The sequence below is a fragment of the Lissotriton vulgaris genome, chromosome 5, assembly GCF_964263255.1.
Source record: "Lissotriton vulgaris chromosome 5, aLisVul1.2, whole genome shotgun sequence".
Classification (NCBI taxonomy): domain Eukaryota; kingdom Metazoa; phylum Chordata; class Amphibia; order Caudata; family Salamandridae; genus Lissotriton; species Lissotriton vulgaris.
In genome coordinates this window covers 111,570,302-111,595,008 of record NC_141693.1, presented here as the reverse complement: position 1 = coordinate 111,595,008, position 24,707 = coordinate 111,570,302, and the positions used below count along the sequence as shown (strand labels likewise).

General features: G+C 45.5%; 1 protein-coding gene across 2 annotated transcripts in view; it reads left to right on the top strand.

Annotated features, from left to right (window-relative positions):
- Positions 1-24,707, top strand: part of QSOX2 (quiescin sulfhydryl oxidase 2) — a 252,134-nt gene that overhangs the window by 150,284 nt on the left and 77,143 nt on the right. For both annotated transcript variants that reach the window (XM_086921012.1, XM_086921013.1), the window contains 2 exons: positions 14,230-14,373; positions 23,839-23,968. In XM_086921012.1, the coding sequence (XP_086777138.1) occupies positions 14,230-14,373; positions 23,839-23,968 (274 nt within the window). The remainder of the gene's footprint in view (positions 1-14,229; positions 14,374-23,838; positions 23,969-24,707) is intronic.

The following is a 24,707-nucleotide window of genomic DNA, read 5'->3' as shown; positions in this document are numbered from 1 at the left end:
CTTCCCCCGTAATCAAGGCTCGGTGGAAAGCGTAGAACCTATTTGGGAGGCCTTTAAGGTCACGGTGCGTGGTTGGTGTATTTCGAAGGGGTTTGGTGTCCTGCGGGACATTGAGCGGACGATTGGCAGATTGGAGGCCGAACTGAGAGACCTGGAGCTTGGCATGCTGAGCGGTGGCAGTCAGGGAGCGCAAGTTTTGTTTAGGAGTAAGTTGACGGAATACGAAGCGGAGGCAGAGCGTGAGACACGCTTCCGTAGCAAATACTGGAGTGCCAGACGTTATGGGGAAGGGGAAAGGCCTGGAAAGACATTGGCCACCATTGTACGCAACTCCCGGGGTACTGATTCAGTGCTGGAGATAGTCGATAGCCAAGGGGACACGCTGAGGGGCAATGCTCACATGGTTGAGGCCTTTACTAGACATTATACGGAGCTCTATACTTCCCAGACTGGCGGTGACTGTGACTTTGATCCCTTTTCGGGAGATGTGGCTCTATGCTGGCTTAGCGATGTGGATAGACAATTCCTAGGGGCCCCTTTTGAACTCGATGAAATAAAAGATGCTATTATGTCCTTGAAAAATGGGAAAGCACCCGGTTTAGACGGCCTCCCCGCCGAATTCTATAAGTGCTACATCGACATTATGGCACCTGTGCTACGTGAGGTCTTCGAGGATGCACTAGAGGTGGGTGTTCTGCCTCGCTCTATGCGCGAGGTGATAATCACTTCCCTCCTGAAGCCCGGGAAGGAGCCCTCACAGTGTGATTCCTACCGACCACTCTCACTTATCAACTGTGACGCAAAAATTCTGGCTAAAGTTTTGGCCAATAGGCTGTCGCTACTCATGACTTAAATTATACTTCCAGAACAATCAGGGTTCGTTTCCACAAGAGCTACGAGCCATAATCTTAGAACTCTATTCTCCCTAGTAAACACGGTGGCACCTGAGATCCCGCTGGCAGCGGTGTTTTTGGACGCTTCTAAAGCTTTCGATTCGGTGGAGTGGCGCTATTTATTCAGTGTTGCAGAGAATGGGATTCCCCCCCCAGTGTTTCAAGCATGGGTGAAGCTGCTCTACACGGCGCCCACAGCGAGGGTACTCATCAATGGCAACCTGTCACATGGGATAACAATTACAAGAGGCACCAGGCAAGGGTGCCCACTCTCCCCTCTCCTGTTCGCCATCGCCGTAGAGCCCTTGGCTTGCAGACGAAGACAGCTACACAAAAATAGTGCTCTTCAATGCTTTCAGAGGCAGATATCTGTGTCATTATATGCAGATGACGTCACGCTCTATGTTAAGGACCCGCAAACTCATTTGAATGCGATGGTACGCGAGTTCCTGGTATTTGGCAGGATCTCAGGCATCAACATAAACTGGCGCAAATCCCAATTTTTCCCGTTAACACCTGCTGTGCGCAAGTTCCCACTGGACTACCCAATCGAGTGGTGTGATGATGACCTGAAATATCTGGGGGTACGGGTGTCCAGAGACCGTGAGGAGACGTTACGTATGAACTATGGCACGGCTGTCACAAAACCGCAGGACACTGTGACGCGCTGGATAGCGCTAACCTTGTCCATGGCAGGACGGGTTTCCCTGGTCAAAATGGTGGTCCTCCCACGGTTTTTGTACCTTTTCATAAACATTCCCTACTATCCGGGACGCTTCTTTTTTAAAACGCTGAGAACAGAACTCATCCGACTGGTCTGGGGAGGGCGGCAGCCTAGACTCAGATGGAGTGTGATGGCGCAACCGTACACGAAGGGGGGTTTTGATGTCCCCGACTTTGAGGCCTACTATCTCAGTGCCCAGGCGCACTTCTTATACCACTGGCTACGACCTACCCCCTTTATGCCGCAGCTAGCGCTGGAGGACTGGATAGCGCACCCGCTTCCTCATACCGGCGTAGTACACGAGCCGATCGCTGCACTGGACATGCACCCAAACACGGTATCATGCACGGTAGACGCGTGGCGTAGAATACTTGGCAGACTCCAACTCCCCCTGCTGTATGCACCACGCATGCCCCTGACATACCACCCACAGTTGACAGTGCTACAGGAGACGGGCTTCCAGAATCTATGCAAGAAGCTACAGAAATCCACATGGGGGGATATATTTCATAATGGGAAATTTTGCACTAAAGAAAAAAAAATTGGTGACGGTATCCCCAGCCCCCTAGAGGTTTTTTATTATATACGGCTCCGAGAGGGAATGAGTAAACTACTGGTAGCATACCCGGATTAACCCGAGGCAGTTCCTCCGCTGCTCACACTACTTAATGGCCCCGAGGGTGCACATATGGTTTCTGATTTGTGTAGTAGTCTGAGGGCACACTCAGTAGAGGATGGCGGGAGGGCACTCCACTACGGGAACAGGACCTGGGAGAGGTTATACCTGACGATGCCTGGGAATATTGTTGCACACTGACGGGTCGTATCGCGTCTAGCTGTAGATTTAAACTCGTCCATTATGAATTTCTCCAACGTGTTTATTATACGCCCGCCAAGAAATACCGATTTGGCCTCACGGACTCTGACCGATGTGAGAGATGTGGGCAGCCGGGTGCTGACTTCTTCCACTTAGCCTGGCTATGCCCGCAGGTTTCTACTTACTGGGAATTGATACACGAGGCTTTGGAGAAAATGGTGCCCATTGAGATAACCAGGGACCCACTGCTGTTTCTACTAGGACATACTCCCCATATACCTAAACCACATAGGCAATTTATTGACACGCCTCTCTTGCTGGCCAAACGTAGATTGGCATGTAGGTGGAGGAGGGGAAGAGCCCCGAAATTCAAGGAGTGGCTCCAGGACATGCTGCACAGTCAGGATCAATACACAATATATGCTAAATTACAACCTATCACATCAAGGCCCAAGGATATATGGGGACCGCTCCAGAAATACACGCTACAACAAGAGGCAGACGATGAGGGTAGTGATGATTAATGTACTGCTAGACCACTGGAGGGTCCTGCGGGAGGTGGTACTGTATAATAATCCTGGATATGTCGTTGGATAACATTATCAATTGACACTGTGGAGGAGCTTAAATTACATGCTCTAATGCAAGTACTGTTTCAGGAGATTAATGGTATGTCCCTATTTTCTTGATATGTGAATGCTGCTTCTATGTATAGTGCTTGCACATTGCCTTGGCTGTATGTCCCTTACCTCCTGACTATACATGTATGGGACCGTCCTCCCAAATGCTACCCCGCTATCTTGATTCTGTCTGTATATGCAATGTTAATGAACTGTCGTGCTGAATGCCTGCTCACTTTGTATGGAAAAAAATTATAAATAAAGTTTTTTAAAAAAAGTTGTGAAGTCTTTCATATGCCTTATACGGCCCCTTTGATTCATGGTAATGTCATGTTATTGAGGATGATTTCGAAAGCCAATTCAAGTCAACAAAGCTTTATTTCGATATGAAATATCTTAAAAGCATCCTTACAATTAAAACACATTTCATGATAAATAGTTAGATTAAAAAATTACATTGGCAATCAATTTTTACAGTGGAATAATAAAAATGTATTAAACAATAGCAGCTTTGATAAAATTTTAAAATTGGTAATCATACAAATTTATCATATAGCTTTCGATCTTATCAACCACGCCCAGCTTAGAAATGTTGCCACCCCGCAGACTAGGGTAGTATTTGCATCTGCTCGAAGGATTCTGAGAGCAATAGAATGATTCCTGGTCTCAAGCTGATGACAGACTGGTTTAAGCCACTTCAGTCTGGGTTTGGTGTAGGCCGGACACACACAAAAAAGTGTGGAATGTTTTCAATTACATCTACACAGTGTGGGCAATCAGGAGACGTTTGGTGGGGAGGCTTCCATTTACTTTGCGTTCATGAAGAGGAAGAGTACCCATTCTAAACTGAATAAAAAGAGCCCTATCTCTCGGTTTCTGAATGAAATCCAGATAGGGCTCCAAACGAGGCACTTGCTTGTGCTGGCCGAACTCGTCAGTCAGCCTGCCTAGGTTGGGATCTCTATGCTCCTGGCTATCAATCCATGCCCAGAATGCTTTCTTAGTTTCTGCTTTGGACAGCGAGACCCCTGACTCCCATGCAGTTTTGAGGCCAGTAGCCAAGAGGAGCTTTTTTACGTTGACAAGCCAACCAATCTTATGTGATCCCTGGAGGTTCATTACTTCTCTTAGGCCGTCAGCATATCTAGATAGCTCGGGGGTGCGCCAAAGCCGAGCCCAGTTAAGAAGGGGGCGCAAGGTGATTAAATACTTAATTGAGCGACGACCCAAATCACTCAGGAGTGGCTTAGTTGGGGTTCCCCTGGGGAGCGAGGAACTCCAAGAGTGGGCATCCAAGCATGTGAAAATCACAGTATTAAAATGATTTTCTTTATATTTGGGAAAAGGACAGGATGTGTTCTTCACGGCAAAGTCCCTTAAGTACAGGACATTCTGGGCCTGCGCTTGTGTGAACTCTGTTGGTTTAGGTGCCACCGCGGCATGTGTTATTTTGGCTCCTTTGTACTTTGCTACTACAGTGTTCTACTTGTCAGATTTTGCTGGGATCCTGTCCATTGCAGCAGTTTTCAGAGAGGACTCGTGTGAACAAGTTGCGGTAGCCTGGTGCAGTAGCCGCTCGAGTTAGTGATGCGGTTTCTTGTTTTTCCATGTACCCATGCATCTGATTACTTGATGGATTTTTGCAGAGGGTCAAACCATGCTTGTGCCAGATCATGGCAGCCCTGCATCCATGCTGCAAGTAAACCACCTGCTCTTTTATCCCTCTCTGGGGCCGGATACTCCACACTTGGCTGCTATTCAAAATGGCCTCAGGGGAAAAATAAGAGTTGTCCTTGAAGGCTTTTAATTATGGGAATTTTAAAAGAAGAAAAGTGATGGCGAGGCGGGCTGCGACTGGAGAGAAGCACTCGAAGAAGACACTGAAAAATGAGAAGGCCTGCCTTCCGTGGCCAATGTCATCCGTCAAGCTGAAGGCTGTCACTTCAGAGTTTTCCCAAGGGGGGGGACCACGCTGACGCTGCCTTTCATTTCATCCTGTAAATGTAAGCGGTGAGCAGCTCTGAGGCTCAGCCGTAAGTGGATCTGACCCTGGCATGGGAGAATTTAAAATACTGTGAAGAGAGGGGGGGGGGGGATGACAGTCAATATCCTGCTGGGCGAAGCGGGATCCCTCCCTCGAAGAATGAGATGAGATGTTATGTGGGGGGGAGAAAGGTGGGTTGTGAGCCTCCACTACTTGATTCACATCGGTTGTGACTCGTACAATAAACAATAACGCTAAATTTTTTGGATAGTTGGATAAAAGTTTCAATTCTCAAGGAAAAGCCGAACTTGAAAATGATCCTTTACCTAAGAATTGGTATCAAACTCGAGCAAACCTCCCCAAAGGCGCATTTTGTGATTCACAACTCAGCCAGACATCAAAAGAAGGACTATCTGCAGCCACTTACTGTTGATTTGGCGGGAAACAGGATTCAGCCAAGAATGCTGGAGTTTTCCCTGTTCACTGTGTATCCCTATCAGTGTTGAGTGCATGACACTCAGCTTTTCTCCTGCACATTTAAGTAAAGTGGGTTTGTGTCCTCGAAAGCCCTGACACTGAGGCTACTTCGGGCTTCAACCCATGACTCCCTTGGCATGGAGGTCACTGCTGGCTTTTAAATACAGATCTGAAGATGAAGTCAGCACGTTTAATAGTTTCCACAAGTTTGACGCTTAATGACTTTTGTTTCTTCTACTGCTAAATTTCCTAAATACGAATCTCATACACCGAATCAAGTCCGGCAGGGTGTACAGTCACTTTTTCTTTTTTAGCACTTTATGCTGTTGTTTACCCGTTTGAAATTGTATGCAAATATCAATTAATTTACAGGCGTCCATAATGTTTGCAACTTGGTGTACTAAGGCGTGGCGTTTTAACCCTTTTGCTGACACACACCATGCTATTTGTAAGGAATACTAACCTTTCTTTTGTCATGTAGAGTATTTCGGTGTCTCAAAGAAAAAAAAATCTAAACTGGCTTAACTTCTGAGACCTCGGGACAACTTTCAGTAAACAGTCTTGTCAGAGGGGATGTGCGCACATTCATTCAGAAGCACAAGCGTTACCTAATTTGACCGGTGGCACAGAGCTTAACACACTGGGTAAACTTGAACTGCAACTCAGGCAACCAATTACATAATCCGGTCTTTGTTTGGTTGTTAGACCTAAATGATTCTCTATTGCGGCACTCTCATTATTTTTCATCAACACAAAGTATATCTGTCTATATGCAAGTTGCCTGTATACTTATTTTTTTGTAAAGAGCTGAAACTCTCTGAAATAATAAAACTGAGCCTCTCCACATGCCCCATTTTCATTATTAGTTTTTTAAATAAATATGAATAAAATTAAGTATGTATTTTAAAACATAAGCAAGCATCTTCGCTGACTAAGCTCGATTTTGTTTCGCACTTTAAAAAAAAAAAATTTAAAAATCATGAAATGAAACTGTTGTCTTCAGTCTTATACCGAAGGAAAGCCGCTTTCTCATTTTAAGTTTGCCCAGGATTGCGGCTCGTTGGCGGTGGGCCCTACCATTTTCAAATCCTACTATTTTTGCCCAGTTTGAATCAGCCAGGAGTAGCCTTATTTTTCACAACAATTTGCCAGAGTTTAGGCCATATGTTGCGATGTTTGTATTTCCTCCACTGCTTTTCTGCTTAATAATTCTTGGTTCTGGTGAATTTATGAGACAAACCAGTGTAGGAGCGACATTGACGGACATTGGCTGGGCGGTTGAGATCCAAGTCCATTTTAGGGCCACTGGTTTATCCACCCACATGGACGGGGACCAGTGTAACACGTGGGCCCTGGAGGAGCTCTGGCCCTATCCAAGTCAATTCTGGTCCAATCTGGTACCCCACAGAGGTATCTCCGGCTTTACCATCCTTGTTCTCTACCCTCATTATTAATGGAGGCTCAAGATGTTGATCCATGGTAGCTGGACATTTCATGGCATTGAGCCTCAGTGTCAAGTGAGGACAGTGACATTGAGAGGAGCACTCTCTCGTTATCGTGGGGTGAAGGTCCACTGTTTAAATGGGACCAGCAGACCTTCTCACTTGATGACCATGCGATAATTGCTGTAAGTGGTTTTTGCAACTAAGAGGACCTTGCAGCCATGTGCTCCCGGATGCTGTAACAGACGTGATGGCATGGGGGGGGTCATGTCACCACAAAGGATATATGTTTCAAACCATGACTTCATTAAGGTTATGGATTCATGAGAAACATAACAACAAGTATCAGGAGATGTCAGGAGACATGGACAGCTCTAGAACCTTCAGCGTGTTCTCTGTCTGGGACGAATGTTGAAATTATGTTGAGGGCATGACGTTACTCCATGGAGTCAAATGACACATGCTATACTTCATGAAGCTCGACTTTATATGCTTATCATCAAAAGAGCTAAGACAGCTTGCAACCCATAACACAATATGAGCCATGTCTTTACCAGATCCAAATTACCGTCTAAAAGGGCATAACATTTCAGTAATGCAAAATACAGTATGGTTTTAGGATGTCTAAACACTTTGGAGTCTTATGGGGCAGCCCTGAATCCATGAAGTTCCTCTTCCATAAAGGATCTGAGAGTGCGCGATTCACGATTCTAGAGGATTGTTAAAGCTTCTTCTCCCGATCACTCGATACTTTGCTGCTCCAGCTCAGTGTGGCTTACTTTATACACCTAGGAATGGCAAAGGGTGCCAACTGGCTCCTAGGTTGCAAAGACTCTGTGTGGACTAGCTCTAGGAGGACACTGCCCACCTGTGGTCTCTGCAGTTGAGGGTTACTTGGCAGCATCCTAAAACATGCTGTATCCCCCCCCGAAAAAATATGGGACCCTTCGTGGAGTTTCCTCGGATCTGGAGGAGTGTTGTCATTGTATAAATTCCCTCGAAAGTGTATTATCCTCTTGCTGTGTGTATTTTTAACACAATGCTATCCGGTGGAAGCTCTCTCTTATACAGAACATACTTTCCATCACTTCTTACTCTGTACAACTTGTTGTCAAGATCAAGCTTGAATCCACTCTTTAGTCTCCTGGTAAGAACTCTAGGTGCCGTTTCTTTGATCAAGCGATACTCTAGTTCAAACAAAGGCACAGAAGAGCAGTTTTTCTGGAGACCCCTCTGATATCAGGAAAGCCAGGTGCCGTCTGCTACTACATCTCAGCACTACTGGCTTTGCTGGTGAAAGTTGGTGCCAGGTTTCTTCTGAGACTGGTCATTCTATGCAAATTGAATGAATGAAAAAACTCCCTTTAGGATTAATTAACAATGCCCTTCACCACTGCAGACGAGCAACAGAAACTGCAGCTCACTCTGTTGTTCCCAGAGATGGAAATGAATCCCGCAGATTTCTTTCGAATACACACCAAAGAAGATTTAGAACAAATCGTGAACAAGCAGGAGACCAGGGATAAAGTGAAAACCCTCACGATGCAGGCTCCTTGCTTGAACTGTCTTTTTCCAGTCTAGATATGCTCATTAGTCTGTAGATCTTCTTTCCACAAGTTCTTGATTCCTTAGCCCATGGAGCAAGTTTTTTTCTACAAATTTTGCAGATGTGAGGCCAACTCCACAGGTGTCCAAATTCAGAACGTAGTGCAGTTTGTCTTTCTTCATGGATTGTAAACTCCTCGGTCTGTAGAAAGTGGCTTTACAAGTATTAGTAGCTTTTTCCACTTGGGCTGCAGTCTACCTTTTGCAGGTCTGTGGGTTCATGGCTGTGGCCACGAATCTCTGGAAAATGTAGATGAATGCCTGCCTGCTCTAGGATGATCAGATTGTAGTAGCCCTTTTAGGATCTCTGTTGGTTCTGAGTGTCCTGCAGTTCCAGATCAGCTATGGTTCTTTCTCTTGTCCACGCTCTTGGCTCCAGGATACGCAGTACTAGCCAGACGGCATAGGTTTGCAGAGTTGTTGGATTTAGAAGAAATACTCTACTAGATGTCAAGGCAGGCTCCCACTTGTGTCGTACCACTTTGCTTTACTGCCTGGATCTTCAATAAGTTTGACTTAAGCAACTGCACCTCTGTGCAGACTGTTGGAAACTTTCCGAAGGCAGTACTTCGATGGTTCGTGTGTGATTCTGAATGCGGTATCGGTCTTCAATGTTTTATCCGTCTTTGATTCTTCTTCTTTGAGCAATATCAGATTCCTTATCATGGTGACTAAATTGACCTTCAGTGTCCTTCTTTCCGTGACAGTTTATAAGCCCACTAACACAACATGCTCAAAAGACCCAATCTGAGCCTCTTTTCCTCTTTACAATATTTCCAGTGGAAAAAGAGGTCCAATCAAACGACAAAGGGTTTTTATGCAGCTTTGTGGATATCCACCCCACCAGAGATGTGAACATTGTTTCTGCAATCCAGCGGGCCCTGCCATCTTCCCCGAAAATAAATCTGATCACCTAATGGTTATTACATCAGACAGGAGACCCACTGATTCCATTTGCATAATTTTTGACCTTCATATTTTTATTCGATGCTTATTTTCCTATCCGATTTTACTTTGGACCTGATCGTTTCTTACCCATTTTGACTGCGCTGTTGTCAACACTGTGACACGTGCATCTTATGTTCTTCCCAATAAGTTGTCGTCTTGGTGTTCTGGCCTTGTTATCAAAGGTGAGCCAACTATACCATATGGAAAAAGTGGATTGCTTTGCATGACTGGATTGTGGACTTTCCCAACATCACAGCTCCTTACAAGGGTGAGCCAGCATCTTTTCAATCTGAGCCACATTTAATGGTGTTTATCGCCAGTGGTGGTAGGTAAATTATGGATTTAATCAGCTTGTCAAGCTGAGAAGCAAAACAGACCGACTTTTCCTTTTCCAAAATCTTCTTGTATTATTGTCTAAGCTCACGTTTTTCTCCCAAGCATTTACTGGTAACTGCAACTGTAACGGATGTAACTATGTAACAATGTTCTGATGCAATGTCCTATCTCATGTAAAGCGCTTTGATACCTCCGGGTGTAGCCAGCGCTATATAAAACTTTTCAAATAAATAAATTGACGTACAAGTTCTAGGTTTCTATAGATCCACAGGCATAAGGCACAGGGTTTGTTTGCCTTTCTAAATTTTTATCGGGTTTAGAAGTATACTCCAGTTTTGATCTTTTTCTCTGTTCATTTCTCTACAAAACTTAGATCATGCCAAATTTTATGTTGGGGAACAATCACTGCTAAACACAAAAGGTAAAAACAATTCTTTAATGAAGAATTATGACACACGTTTTCTCAGATGCCACCGGAAGGTCAGTACATCCTTGTTGAAGATGACAACATTGCATTTGGTTTCATGCTGTATTCACTTCCTCCCTTGTGGTAGCTCTTCGGTGCTTTGCCACCCCGACCTTGATACTTTTTGAGGTCGTCTACTCCAATTCCAGTCTCTCCCTCCGACCGCTCTGCTTTGCATGGCCTTCCGCATCTGAGTCTTGGTGGTGTGACCTGCAAGGCCCACACACTCCTCTTTTCACTCCCTTTGCCTTTGCCCAGGCACTTCTTTTCCCCCCGAGAGGTCATGGAAGCTCTCCTGTCCTTCTGCAGGGGAGTACCTCCTTAGGTAAGGAGTACCTGGCCAGACTACTTGTTATCCTTGAAAGTACAGTCAAGGTGCTAGGAGTCTACTGTGAGCTCAGGTGAGTCGAGTGGGTGTGGTGCAGGCCAGAAATAACAATGTAGGACTGGACGCAACCAGTGAACTAAGCTTGAAAGAAAAGGAACAGGTTTATTCACCTGTCCTCTCCGGGATAGCTCAGCTGTCCTTAGACCTTGTCCCATAGTCTGGCGTATTTCTCAATTCAGCCTCCTTTGGAGGATCGTCCCACCTTTGAGCACATTACTCTCAATACACTAAATATTTCCCGGTGACTTAACAATGTACCTTGCAAATCCTCCTTAACCCCCAGAAACCTGTAATCGCCCTCCATAAATCACTTACTTCTCCTCCCTTGGAGATGTAGCAAGACATTCATATATCTGAAGTTTGATGTTACGTGAGAGATGGCTCTCTGGTCCTTTGCCAATGTTGGTACCTTCTGGGCCACCTGAAGGCATGCTGTCTGGAGTAAAAAAAACTGTGGGATATGTGTAGTCGGGGGGGAATAAGGGGTGGCTCTGATGTCTAGAGCAAAGGGTTGTCTGTTACCAGATACTTAGCCACTCCTTTATCTGAAGGGTTTTTGGGTTTTGTGGCCTGGAGCTTGTAAGATATGTGTAAAGTTAGCTCAGCTGCATGAGGTCTACACCTGTGCTGTCTTTTGTTCTCTGATTGTGATGCTCATGCCTGCAGAGTCATACCTCTGGGGCTGGGTCACTCATCCAAGCCAGGGTCATTCAAGCCAGAGTCTTTAGATCTTTGTGGCTAGGGATATAGGTGCACTGACAAGGGTTTCGCACGGTCACATCTGTGTAGTGGTTCTGTCTGGGCCCTGTTCTGTCTGCCTGACTCCTTTTATCGGTTTGGTGATCCATGTGTTACAGATATTCCGTAGATTCTCTTCTGAGGCTGACGAGTTTGTATGGAATGAGTGGTAGCTCTGCTGTCTGTCGCCACAGCCAATGAGGCCTGTGCCACATCAGTGTCTCGCTCCGGGAAGGGGTGGGGGACTGGTGCAGGCTTTCCGGTGTAGGGGTTGGGTCAGGTGGGACATGGTTCACAGCGTACACCAAGTTGTTCTACATATGCACTGGGTTGAGTGTAATTCCACGTAGTGCAATCACACTGAATTATCCAGGAATTCCACACAATCAAGCAAGAAGATAAATTCTTTGTGTAACGCTGTTTCTTAGCACAAAAATGCCCCTTTGTGTCCAGAATGAATGCGAGGATGCATTTTGTACTGAGAAATAACCCTAAATGCATCGGAACACAAATACTGAGTGCAAGAAGCCGCTCGCGCTCTCCAAATGTGCTCTTGGGGTAGAATTTTACCCCAATTTACTTCTGATGTTTAGTGTTATTTTCTTTGCACAAAGTGTACTCTTGCGTCCAAAATGGATTGGAGAATGCATTTTACACTAAGAAACAGCACTAAATACAGCGTAACACAAAAAGAGAGAAGCCTCTCGTGCTCGATAAGTGTGTTCTCGCTGTAGGATTCCCCCCCGAATGTTACTCTTAATTATGCGAGGAGTAATTGCGTAATTATTGTTGATTCCGCGGAATTACCGATATTACACCAATTACTCCGGGTGTAATGTAAATTCCGCACAGGCGTAATTTGTACCAAAAACTATGCACTCCTGAGCCTCTCCTGTGCCTTGCCGTCTGCGTCTGCTCTATTATATCCTCTCCAAGGCCCCCGCCACCTCCCCTCTCTCCCCTGAGGGCGTGGCATCAAGGCCTGGGTCTGTTCCTTCACAGTCCATGACTCTATGCCAACTGAACTGTTGCTGCTTCTTATGAGGCAAGGTACGTAGAGCTCCGATACACCTGCAGCCCAAGGACGGGTGCCCGGCAGCACCAATCCCTGGTCTTACCTGCCTTGTCTCAGGTGAGGGGGCCGGTGACCTCTTATGCAGTGCTTCATCTGAGATAGAGGACCGATTTCAACTCCGTTTTTAGATATGAAATACTTCCATTGTTTACCTTTGTTTTACATAGTCATTCTATTCAGCATCATGAGTGTGTTAAATAAGTTCATGTGAGCGCTGCTGTTTCCCAGAGAGACCGCTGAATGTGTTCTACTTTGAGACCCTGCCTCCATCGAGAGTCTGACAAAAGAACCTGGCCTACAACTCCCACAGTGCAGCGCTCTGCGCCTCCGGCGCGCCTTGGCAGCACTATAGTGACAACTCGGCTTTTCCCTGTATGAGAGGATACACCATGGGATTTCGTCCGCATCTTCGGTGCCCGAGCAACCGTTGGCCGATGACAGGTGGAGCTGCCCCATGCAGCTATAGAGGAGTTTGGCTCTGGTTCACCCCTCGGTTGTCACCTACCCAGCTTGACGTCGGACACTGTTTTTCCTCATCTCCCCGTTATGCCTCCTACCAGGGCACAAGTCCTAAAAAAAGAAGTGGGGGGATGCTGTCACCGGAAGTGACATCACAACAGGAAGTGATGTCACAAACGGTGGCTTGAATCTCGTCCCAGAGAGGCCAAAAAGGTGAAGTCCAGCTGTTTGGCAGGGGGGACGGCGTCCACCCTGTAAAATAAGTGGGGGGATGCCGTCCACCCGCGTGGTACCCCGACTCGAGCCCTGCCTCCTACACCCTCCCCCTCCCTCCATTATTCTCCGTCTACCTTCCCCCTCTCCCCTAATCTTCTCTCCCCTTGCCTATTTTTTTTTCTCTCTTGTTTATGCTTTGCTTTTGTATTCTTGTAATTCCTGTAACTACGCTCCAGCAACTGATGTAACTTTGTAACCATGTTCTGAAACAATGCTTCTTCCTCATGTAAAGCGCTCTGATACCTCCGGGTCTAGCCAGCGCTATATAAAACTCAATAAATAAATAAACACTGCCTAGTGTGACCTTAACATTTTTTTCTATTTTGTAAAATATGTATTTGTATGAATGTCACAAGAGAAAACTAAATAACATGGAAATGTTTCTTGGACAAAGATATTCATTGTTCGTGATTTTATTGAAGGCGCCCATTATGGGGAACTGTTGTTACAGGTAAATAACTTGCTGTTCTATATGTTGAAATGTGTTTTGCCTGTTTGTAATTTGCCTAACGTTATCCACCGCGACGCAGAGTAAGCGCACCTTGTAGTAGAAGTTCTCTCTGTTACTAGACGAAAAGCAGCAGGTCGTGATACAGGCCGCATATTTCTTCGCAGGTTTCGATATCTGCTGGGCTGGCGGCCGCTTGCTCGAGAGGTTTTCAAGGCAGAGTGTCCTGCCTGCTTCCCTTTCAAGGCAGAGTGTCATGCCTGCTTCCCTTTCAAGGCAGAGTGTCATGCCTGCTTCCCTTTCAAGGCAGAGTGTCCTGCCTGCTTCCCTTTCAAGGCAGAGTGTCATGCCTGCTTCCCTTTCAAGGCAGAGTGTCATGCCTGCTTCCCTTTCAAGGCAGAGTGTCATGCCTGCTTCCCTTTCTAGGCAGAGTGTCATGCCTGCTACCCTGATCTGAATAAGATTGAGTCGCGAGAGCCTGACGTGTTAACTCTGCTTGAAGTTTTAACCCTTGTTTGTTTTTCCCCCCACAGCGTGAGCCCCCTCCGGACGGCGTTTTCCTCCCATTTAAAGTCGCTGCCAGGCGTTAAGAAGAGGCAGCCATCGCAGCCAGAGCTGCCTGTGAGGCAGAAAATAGAAGAAAAGAAGGAAGTCCGAGGCCTGGACCAGCATGACCCGTAAGCTTTACTGTGAATTATTTTTCATGACCGTAGTGCAGAAAGTTAGGGGCTGCCCATAGAACAGTCCCTTTTAATATGCCGTTGTTGTGCCTAATTAGTCCTGCAGCGAATTCCCAGCTTTCATGTGCTGTTCTCTGCTGCCATCTTGTGGCAAAGAGTTGTGCATTCTGCTTTCTTGAATTCATGGTACAGAAAAGTTTGCAGTTTTTGTACCTCATCATTAAAGTGTTCTTTATCAGTTAGTTCTTCGTGGGATAGTTCCAACGGCAGGGCTAGGGGTGTTTCATAGCTCACAGAAGATGCACCCAAAGATTAAAGCACGAGAAAAGGTTAAGTGAAACTGATGCCTCTCTGGGGTTAGCCAACTCCAGTGTTAAAAGCCTGCGGTATCTGAGGCAGCAGGCCATTACTTCGACCACACACACTGCTTATGTAGAGTAGTCACTGTCGTCATTTCCGTTTCTTGGTGCTACTGTCAGCAACGCGCCTGAAGTCCCAACTCCTCCCTCCCCCAAAAGAACAAGTGAGATCTGTGGAGATCTCCCTTGTTCTTTTGGGGGAGGGAGGAGACAGAAAAAATAAAGACTGGAAACATGGATCATTACCTGCTGTAGCCTGTACCCTTCCTTCAGGAAGAACACAGCTGACTCTTACAAAATGTCAACTTCAGACTGTGCGAGTGACAAAGATATTGCAGCGTCTACTTAGTGCGCCGGGGAAGGGGTTCTGAGAATATTTCTGTGCCTTGATCCAAAAGAATAAAAGAGCCGCTGCAGCATCTCCATAGTTATAGCAACTCTTACCCTGTGTGTGGATGTGCCTCGGTGTTGCCTCTGCGCATACTCTCTGTCGCCTTGTGTGATTGTGCCAGAATGGCAGTGGGACACACGTGTGCTTGTGCGCAGCGTGCCTATTGTGTTCCCCAACTCGCTTCCAGACATTGTGCGCCCTGTCCTTAACCAAAGACCGTTGCATGGCCGCTACAAGAAATTGCATTTGACTCTATCTTCATGTTGCAAACTGAGGTTGAAAAGAGAGAGCAAGTGAGTTAGTGATACGCGTGGTCTGTTGTGGTGAAAGGCTGCTTCTACTTCCAGACGGTATGTTTCTGATTCCAGGAGTGTTGAGTGGTTGGTTGGCTGGACCTTTTTGGGTGGCAGCACCAAGCTGTTTGTCTGGAAATATTGATCTCAGGTTAAACTTGTCAATTGATTACATGCAACAGTAGACATTTTGCAAAGTTTAACTGGCCGTCATTCGTTGTTGATTCCTGTATTGTAGTGTTGCACTGGTACCAATCACTTGCCCAGGCAGTGTTAGTGTGTGTTAAAAATGACAGAGTTGTGCAATAATACTGCCACAGAATGTGCTGCATTGCGCCTCATTGTTTGCTTCTTATTGCCACTAATTCAACCCTGATGCTTAACTTGTTCCGGTGTTGCTGCATGGTTCCAGAGTCCCTGGAAATATTTTTTATGTTACATCAGAGGTATTTACGCTGCCCATTCAAGGATGTGTATGGCTTTGCAGTACTATCGCTGTCTGTGCTATCTCTTAGTCACTTGCCGGATTCCGACAGACTGTAGTCTGGTTTTAAGAGCTGTAGCATCAATAAAGCATTTGTGGGTCTGTTTTTGTTAATCATGAATAGAGCAATGGCTTATGAAGTTCAATTGGTGTGGCCGGAGGTCATGGCAAAGCATTTAGGTGTATTGTTAATTTTTATTACGCTTTTTACTCTCAAGGAGGCATGCTTTGGGTGGAAGAGTCTGTCACACACTCTTGATGTCATGCTTGAGAACCAGAGATGTGCTGCTATCCTCTTTTGTCACTGCGCCTATGTGTGCATTAGAAGAGTACCAGGCGCGAGAGAGCATGCTTATGCATTACATGCTGGTGTCTTGATGGACAGAAAACGCCTGCGTTCAAGGTGCCTTATGTGCAAATTGTTTTGGTTTTATGCTTGCGTACGGAAGACTCTTTTCAAAGCACTCTGATCAAGCCAGTTGCTGAGTCATGAGGAACGTACGAAAGAAGTCTTCTTTTGCCCCATAGAGACTTATTTCCCTTGTGAGCTAGCAAATCTACTAGTTCAGCCTTCCGATTATTTTGACATTAAAATCGGATGTATGACGTTACAACGCATACTTTTACCACGCATGCCTTTACAACGCGATTTTTACATCGCACGCCTTTACAACGCCGAGTGCTTTGGGGCGCTGGATAGTGAATAGTTTAATTTACTATTCCAACTCCAGTTCCCGTGGATAGTAGGGAAGGTGTTGGATAGTAAATTAAACCTATTCCCTATCCTAGAGCGCCCCCCAGCGCAATGCGTTGTAATGGTTTGCGTTGTAAAAGTTGCGTCGTAAAGGCACTGCGTTGTAAAAGTTGCGTTGTAAAGGTTGTTTACCATTAAAATCTGCTGCTATGTAGTTTTTGCGTCTGAGTTTTGATCTTATTGATCTCCTCTTCCCTCTAATTCGTCCTTTTGTTTTTCTAGATTGTAAATTCCTTCTAAAGTTTTAGCTTTGCTCTCATGCAGCAAAGTCATCTAGAATTTGAGGAATTCTCTAAAAAAGTGGGACACAAAGCTGATAAACCTGGCACTGGTCCACTGGTTGACTTTATGGAAAAGAAACAATGGTAATAATTTTGAGGCTGCATGAAAACCTTTCTTCTTCAAGGAAGTAATGTAGTCCTTCAGGAATAAGCTGATAAGTCATTAACCCCACTGTGCAGCTGAGAGGTGTCTCTCATCCTTATGTAAAGCGCTATGGTACCTAAAAGTCATTGATCCCTACTCAGCACCGGGGTATTCAAGTGATCCTTTATTGTAACAACACTTATGGGGCAATTTACAAGGAAGGTGGTAAATCTGAAGGCCATGTATGATGCAAGCATGCATAACTGGCTCCAATGTGCAAAGATTACAATTTACAGCTGTGGGTGCACTTTCGGGTTTCGCCACTAGGGGGCAGAGTACTCACAAAGCTAATAATTGGAAAGAGTCTACAGGACCTCATACAGGGCCGGAATCAAAAAAGGTTAAATGTTCAAAGTTCACCTTTCATGCATTGATTTATAATAGTTTATTCACCAAAATGTAGAAAACAATGATTTTTACTTAAGCTTCAAGATTGTGCGCGATTAATACCCGACACGTTTTAGTCTTGTCAACGAAAGTCTCCAATTATTAGTACTGATCACCGATTTCAACCCCAAGGCTTTTCGATCCGTTCGCCTTTTCCTGAGGAAAAAGAATTTAAGCAACTGAAAGATACACAGCCAAAGTCCCCATTAGAAAGCGATTCAAAACATTGTTTACACTTATATTTGTTCAATAGAGTAACATTATGAGTACTATATTTTTAAATCAAGGAAACTAAACATACAGTTCTGTCATTACTAATCCTAAAATGTCTATAGCACCATAGCACGGGTTAGGTATATTCAATGGCAAACCATAACCTCTTTGAGAGACGTGTTGGAATAGCTATATATTGCTTCAAATTAACACCCAATTCATGTCATAAATAATAACAATCCTGAATGAGGTATAACATGCATTCAGCATCTGAACTCGTTCACGTTATCCATGGTGTGATTGTTCAACTTCTGTTCACAGTGTATAGTGGTGCATTTTAATTCGCAACTCATACACTCCCTCTCGGAAAAGATCCCCAACCCAAGAAAAATTTCGCTGCCGTGATGAACAAAGTCGCTAACTGGATGAAAGCCATTTATCTGAAGCTGAACACCGACAAGACCGAAGTAGTGATCTTTAGCAAGAACACCGTATCATGGGACTCCCAATTAGGGGCCAGCTGAACTCTGACTCACTCCCGTAACCCACGCCATAAACCTTGGAATAATCATAAACCGAAAACTGGACATGACTGGACAATTCAGTGCCATCACTGCACGCTGCTTCCACACCCTGAAGAGACCGAGGAAGATATTCAAATAGTTCACAAGCAACATTATAAAAACTGTCACTCATGCTCGAGTCACCAGCAAGTTGAACTACGGGAATACCCTGTACGCTGGGATCACCAAGCAACTCACTAGAACACTATAAACCATCCAAAAATCGTCAGCCAGACTCCTCCTGAACCTCACACACAGAACTTGCATCATATCACACCTCAGGGAACTATACGGGCTCCTGATCCACAATGCACTAAATTCAAACTCCTGACACACACCTTCAAGGCACTACACAACTCAGGCCCCACATACCTGTACAGTCTCATCTCCGTCCACCAACCACCCAGACACCGCCGCTCTGTTAGACTCCTACTCGCACTTGTTAGACTCCTACTTGTACACGTCCCAAACATACACAGACCCACATCAGGAGGACCAGCATTCTCCTACCTAGATCCTAGCGTGTGGAATGACAGCCCACTGCACACCATCGGAGCCGCCTCCTCTCTTCTTAAATTCTGCAAGAAGATGAAAACTTGACTTTTCAATTAACCAACCTACCATAAGAAGGGCCGGGCACGCACACCTGCTCAGTACCAGGATACGCTCGGCGGTGCTTTAAAAAAAAAATACACTTTGCATAGCAGGATACATGGAGACCTACCTTTGTTACTGCTGCCCCTCCATTAGCTTGAATGTAGTGTTTTTACTGTTTTCTTTGTCTTGCTTTCTGCGTCATGTGTCTTGAGCCAAGACCATAGTTACATATGTTTTTTACGGAAGGAGAAAAAATACTGTATGCAATCTGGTTGTGTGGTTCCAGGGCAGAGACTACCACACTTGATTTGTGGAAACTGTTATTTACTACTGGTCTCCTGGGCCTGCTGTACGTTTTTAACCCTAATCCCAATTACTGAGTATTCCCTTTTAGCACTTCACTCTCAGGATAACTAGGCAGCGCAGTCCAAGTGGTTTTGGTTAGACACTAGGAAGACCGTAATATCCCTCAATAAGGTTACCATCTCAATCCGTACTTTACTTTATTATAGTGCCCTATTATAGGGCCCTGGCGCTAAACCTATTTAGTGTGCAGGATTTTTCGAGAAAATTATCAGTCCATATCTTGTAACTTTAGCAAATTCTCTGTAACCGGTCCTCACTTCCCGGACTCTTGTAGTTGGACCTCTACCTCCCCTGATGTTCATGGTACTGTACTCTGCCAAGGAGGGTTGCGGCAGCAGTGTTTGCGCCAGAGACATACGCTTGTTTCTGGTCTTTGAGCATCTGGCCATTTAAGAGTAACATCCAGGTCCTTCATCCATGCCTGCTGGTGCTGCAGAGCTGCTTCAGATGCCGCTTAATTGCAAGGAGCTGGGCACGTAGTGCCAGTTCATAACCAGTTCAGGCGGCACTGGTGAGAAACCAGGGCGTGGCATGTTCAAAACAAGACTAATGCACACCCAGAGTTGAGTCCATCTTCCCGACTTCATGCACACAGGAACGTTGGGGGCAGTCTCGACTAGAAGCCTCGTTGAGGCATCTCTGCAAATTTCAGACTGCTCTAAACGAAGGACAGAAGATGGAGTCACCAGACGGCCATAGAATGTGACTTCAAAAAGTCCTGGGTAACCAAGTGTAGCTTGTGGCTGAGCAGATCTGCAGGAAGGGGCGCCAAAAGAAGTCAAGCGGCTTTGGTCAGTCTGTCTGTCCCTCTAGGGCTTAGACCTGAATGAGGCAGAATGTGTATTCTCTGGTCTTTCCCGGACGAGCGTCTGGGACTACAAGGGTAAAGTATGTAGAGGGTAAAGTATGTAGAGTATCAGGTCTTCTAGCAACTAAGAGGGCTTGGACTACATCCCCCATGTCTGCAGGATGGAGACCACACTCCCCACTCATGAACATTGCCTGCACCATGTCCACAAAATCTGTCACAGCCACCCATAGGTATCGGACATTGATGTAGGATGGGAAGTTATGGACCCGCTTTAGTGAAAGTGAGTGGGTTTTGTAATGGGAGAATGTCTAGACTCCACACTCCGAATCGAAGGTGAAGAAGTCTACCCCTCACTAGAGCCTCGACTGAGACGGTAAACAACCTTTACAACGAAACTTTTACAACGCACTACCATTACGACGCAACTTTTACAACGCAAACCATTACAACGCATTGCGCTGGGGGGCGCTCTAGGATAGGGAATAGGTTTAATTTACTATCCAACACCTTCCCTACTATCCACGGGGACTGGAGTTGGAATAGTAAATTAAACTATTCACTATCCAGCGCGCCAAAGCACTATGCGTTGTAAAGGCATGCGTTGTAAAAACCGCGTTGTAAAGGCATGCGTGGTATAAGCATGCGTTGTAACGTCATACATCCGGCTGAGACCAACTTGTGATATTTTGCCGAGTGGGCAGCAGCAGTGGACACAGCAGTAGCAGCCCATATTGTGTGGATGCCCCAGGACCAGCAGTGCCTTGTGCTCTTATGTCATAAGATAACAAACAAAAAACTACAGCCTACCCTTAGTGGACCCACAGAATGTCAGGCCCAGTGAGGGGAGAGCTGGGCAGATGGCACTGGTGCCTGCAAAGTGTCAGGACTTGTGGCTGTACTCCGTGAAATCGAGTGGTCGTTCTTGATGAACAGATCACGGTCTCTCTTGGAAAAGCTCAACCAGAGCCTTGAAGACGCTTCCTTGTAGTCTGCATGTGGATGAAATATAAAGGGAAACGGCCACTACAACTCGGCCGTTTCCACTCACAACTTAACCACGCATGCATTACAGCGCAAGCATGGTTACGAGTAGCCTTTACCACGTAGACCTTTACTATGTAATACGTAATAAAGGCATGTGTGATAAAGGCTAAAAATAAAAAAGGGGGCTTGGGGGGTCTCCACCCCAACCCCCCCTTTCCACTCCCCCCCCCCCCCCCCCCCCCCCAAAGTGTGAAAAAAACAGGGGGCTGTTGCAGTTTCTATGTGGAGGCAATCCGTGTCATTAGAGGGAACGGAAAGACACTGCCGTTTCCTCTTAACGACGTGCGACATCAACAGGAAGAACATTGAGAAGAGCCAACGTGTAGAGGTAAGGGGAATATTAGATTTAAGAGGAAAAAAGGGTCCGATTTAAGGGTTAAGGGCAGGTGGAGGGGTATTTGGGGTGGGGGAATAGGGGTGGGGGAATAACCTTTACCAAGAGTATGCCCTTACCATGCATGAATTTACAACGAGAATCGTTGTAAAAGTATGCGTGGTAAAGGAATATTCGCGGTAAAGGGTATGCGTTGGAAAGGCATTCCGTTGTAACGCAAGCGTGGAAAAGGCATGCGTTACAACGGAATGCGTTGTAACATCATACAACCAAATGTAAAGTGAAGCAGGTGTCACCCCTGAAGGGAGGCTTGGTCTGGGATAAAACATATAAACAAATAAAAACTACCCCCGTTAGCAAACCATATAGCTAAAAAAAAAAGCGACCAACATTTGCTAATCGGGCCAGTTTTGAACAGGTTGTGATAGTGTTAAGCAAGGAATGCGAGACCGCGTGTGTTTGTGCTTGCTGCAGGCAATGTTTGTGGTAATATCAGGGAAATTAACTGTAAAAAATGTCCCACCTGGCCATAAAACAGGCCCACAAACTGCTAAAAAATCTGACCCTCACACTCATCTGTGACACCACCCCGTCAGACACTGTCTGATTGTCCTAAATAGACCAGCCCAACCCATCCTGAAGGCGCTTGAACACTGAAGTCAAACCTGGACCGACTATCCAAGCTAGGAGCCCCCCTTTACCCAGGGCCTTTGTTCTCCATAAGCCCCTGAGTGGAAATGCCTGGGTCGGGCCTCAGGATCTGAATATGAAATTCGGGTGAGGAGAAATGGGCAGGTCCCGCTGGACATTGTCGCTAGTCACAGCACCGGTGTAACAAAATAGCAGATGCACGAAGCACCTAAAATCATACTTAAGCTTCACTTTTGTGAAAGCAGCAGAAGGGAGTGGATGTTCCGACTTCCTCCCATTCGATGACCTTAGGTGGGTTCACCATTACAGGTGTCTATTCGACTGTGCCTTCTGTAAGAAGCAGGTTTCATCAGGAGGCGGCCATTTTAGGCGTGTAAGGTCTGCGGCCATTTTTTTAATGTAACATTTTGCATTACATTGTAGAAGACTGTAATTCTTAATACATTAGCATTGTTACTTTTTCTTTTAATGAGTTCGGTTTATGTTTAACTTAAAAAAACAACTGACTAAATCAGCAAATAAATTCTAAGTCATGCAAACATGAGATGTATTAATCAAAAATGTGTCAAACAAATACAAATGTGAACGTGTAGCTGTCCAGATTGAAACCGTTCCCCCAGGCACATACGAGATTGCTTGTGGAATATCTTTGGTATTGAAAGCACATTTGTTTACATCACCAAAGTCCACTCATGTTTTTGCTCGGCCTATTTAAGAGTCGCAAGAAGGCTCCGGGAGATTTGCATTTGCATAATCCAGAGCATCTTTAGCTGCTGAAGATACAGAGCACTTACCGTATGTGCCTGTTTTTCCTGCATGCTTTTTAATGCGTTATCTGACTGGTTAACAAAATTGATGTTGTTTTTGGTTTTTTTTTTGCATTGTAAAACTGTCACACGTGATTTTAGTTGTTTTATTCCAGGTTTCAGTCCTATGTTTTTGCAATATAATCAATGGACTGTTGGCTTGCTTTTTTTCATTTGTATTAAATGTACTTACATTGCATCTTTTTATTAGCATCTAATATGTGTATTGTGTGCCTAGAAGGAACCTAGATGCAGTCGTTCTCTCTCTGCTCCTGTGATTTGCTTTTTATTGTTCTTCTGCTGTTTGTTGTATGTGGAATGTCTGTGAGGAGCGAGGCGACGGCTGTTTTCATCTGCCTAATGCTCAGATCCCCCATTAGTGTTCCTCCAAGGACAGCAGAGTGACCCAGGGTGGCAGAAAGGACCGTCTGATCATAGCCTGTTAGAAAGGCTCTCCGCGTGTCTGATGCATTTATGTTGGGGGTACTTTGCACCGCACAGATGTTCTTGAGCCTTCGCCGAGTGGCCTGCTGAGCCTTCATTGATTTTGGATGGAGGGTGTTCACTGGATTGTTTTTGGTGGTGCTCCAGTGTGGTCCTGTTGTGTTTGTCTTTATATGAGTGACCAATGAATAGTCCTTTGTGGTATGTACTGTTCTTCATTGCTTCTCAGAGCTACTACTGAGGCGTACAGATACTTCTGACATAAAATACAACAGCTAGGCAACAGGACACAAACCATATCCCAAGCCTGGGTTTCCAAGAGTCCAGCCTTCAAGTAAAACCAAATATATCAAACATGAGCCCAGCCTAACTTAAAAGTAATGAATTTGACCGGTGGCATCAGTCCAAGCTTCCTTTGGCGAAGCCATTTATAACCCACCCCCATTCCCTCTTTCTGCAGTTGCCCGACTGTCGCATTGGGGTATTATTTAATGAGAGTACTGGCGTATATAATACTTTTTACCGTCTTTGTGTTTTAGGTCCAAGCTGTACATGGTCGACCTTGAGTCTGGATTGCATTATCTGCTTAGAGTGGAGCTGGCCACTCACAAGACCTTGGAAGGGGAGAAGCTAAAGACATTCAAGGACTTCATTGCAGTTGTTTCCCAGGTGTGCATTTGTCCATCTGTTGTGTGCACTTACCCTTCTGTTGTGTGCACTTACCCTTCTGTTGTGTGCACTTACCCTTCTGTTGTGTGCACTTAGCCTTCTGTTGTGTGCCCATGTCCTGCTATACTGCTTGTGTAAAGTAATGACTTGAAAAATACCATTGGACAGATACTGTAGCTGCATAAAAGCAATCTAAAAAGTATTAGCACTGCTTCTTACAGAATAATCCAGGTCATGAGACATAACGGTATAATAATTGTGAGGAATGTCTAAATGTATTGTTTAGTTTATCACGCATTTAAAGCTTAAGTGTTCTCGCCTCACTCCTTCACAAGTTCTCCGATTACATGCAGAATTTCAAAATTATATAGATTTTGTTTAATTTAGGTTTTCTTATTGAATGTGCCAATGGCTGCCGGGGCCCCACCCCCTTGAGTTTGTATTGTATTGTATTGTATTGTATTGTATGTTGGATTTATATAGCGCTTCTAACCCAGGGGTCTCTAAGCGCTTGCCTTGGGAACCCGTCCTGGCTTTTCCCTGTGAGATAGCCCCTACAGGGCATCCCAAAGGTGAAAGCCAGGCATCCCGCCGCGGGGGGGCCTTTGTGGAGATTAAGGAAGGTTAATGCCCAGAGTTGCAGAGTGTGAACCCATGATTAGGTCAGGCACCAAAGCGAGAATTATCGAGTCCGTGGACATTTGAGCTCAAGACCCTGCCGCGTCGGGAATTGAACCCT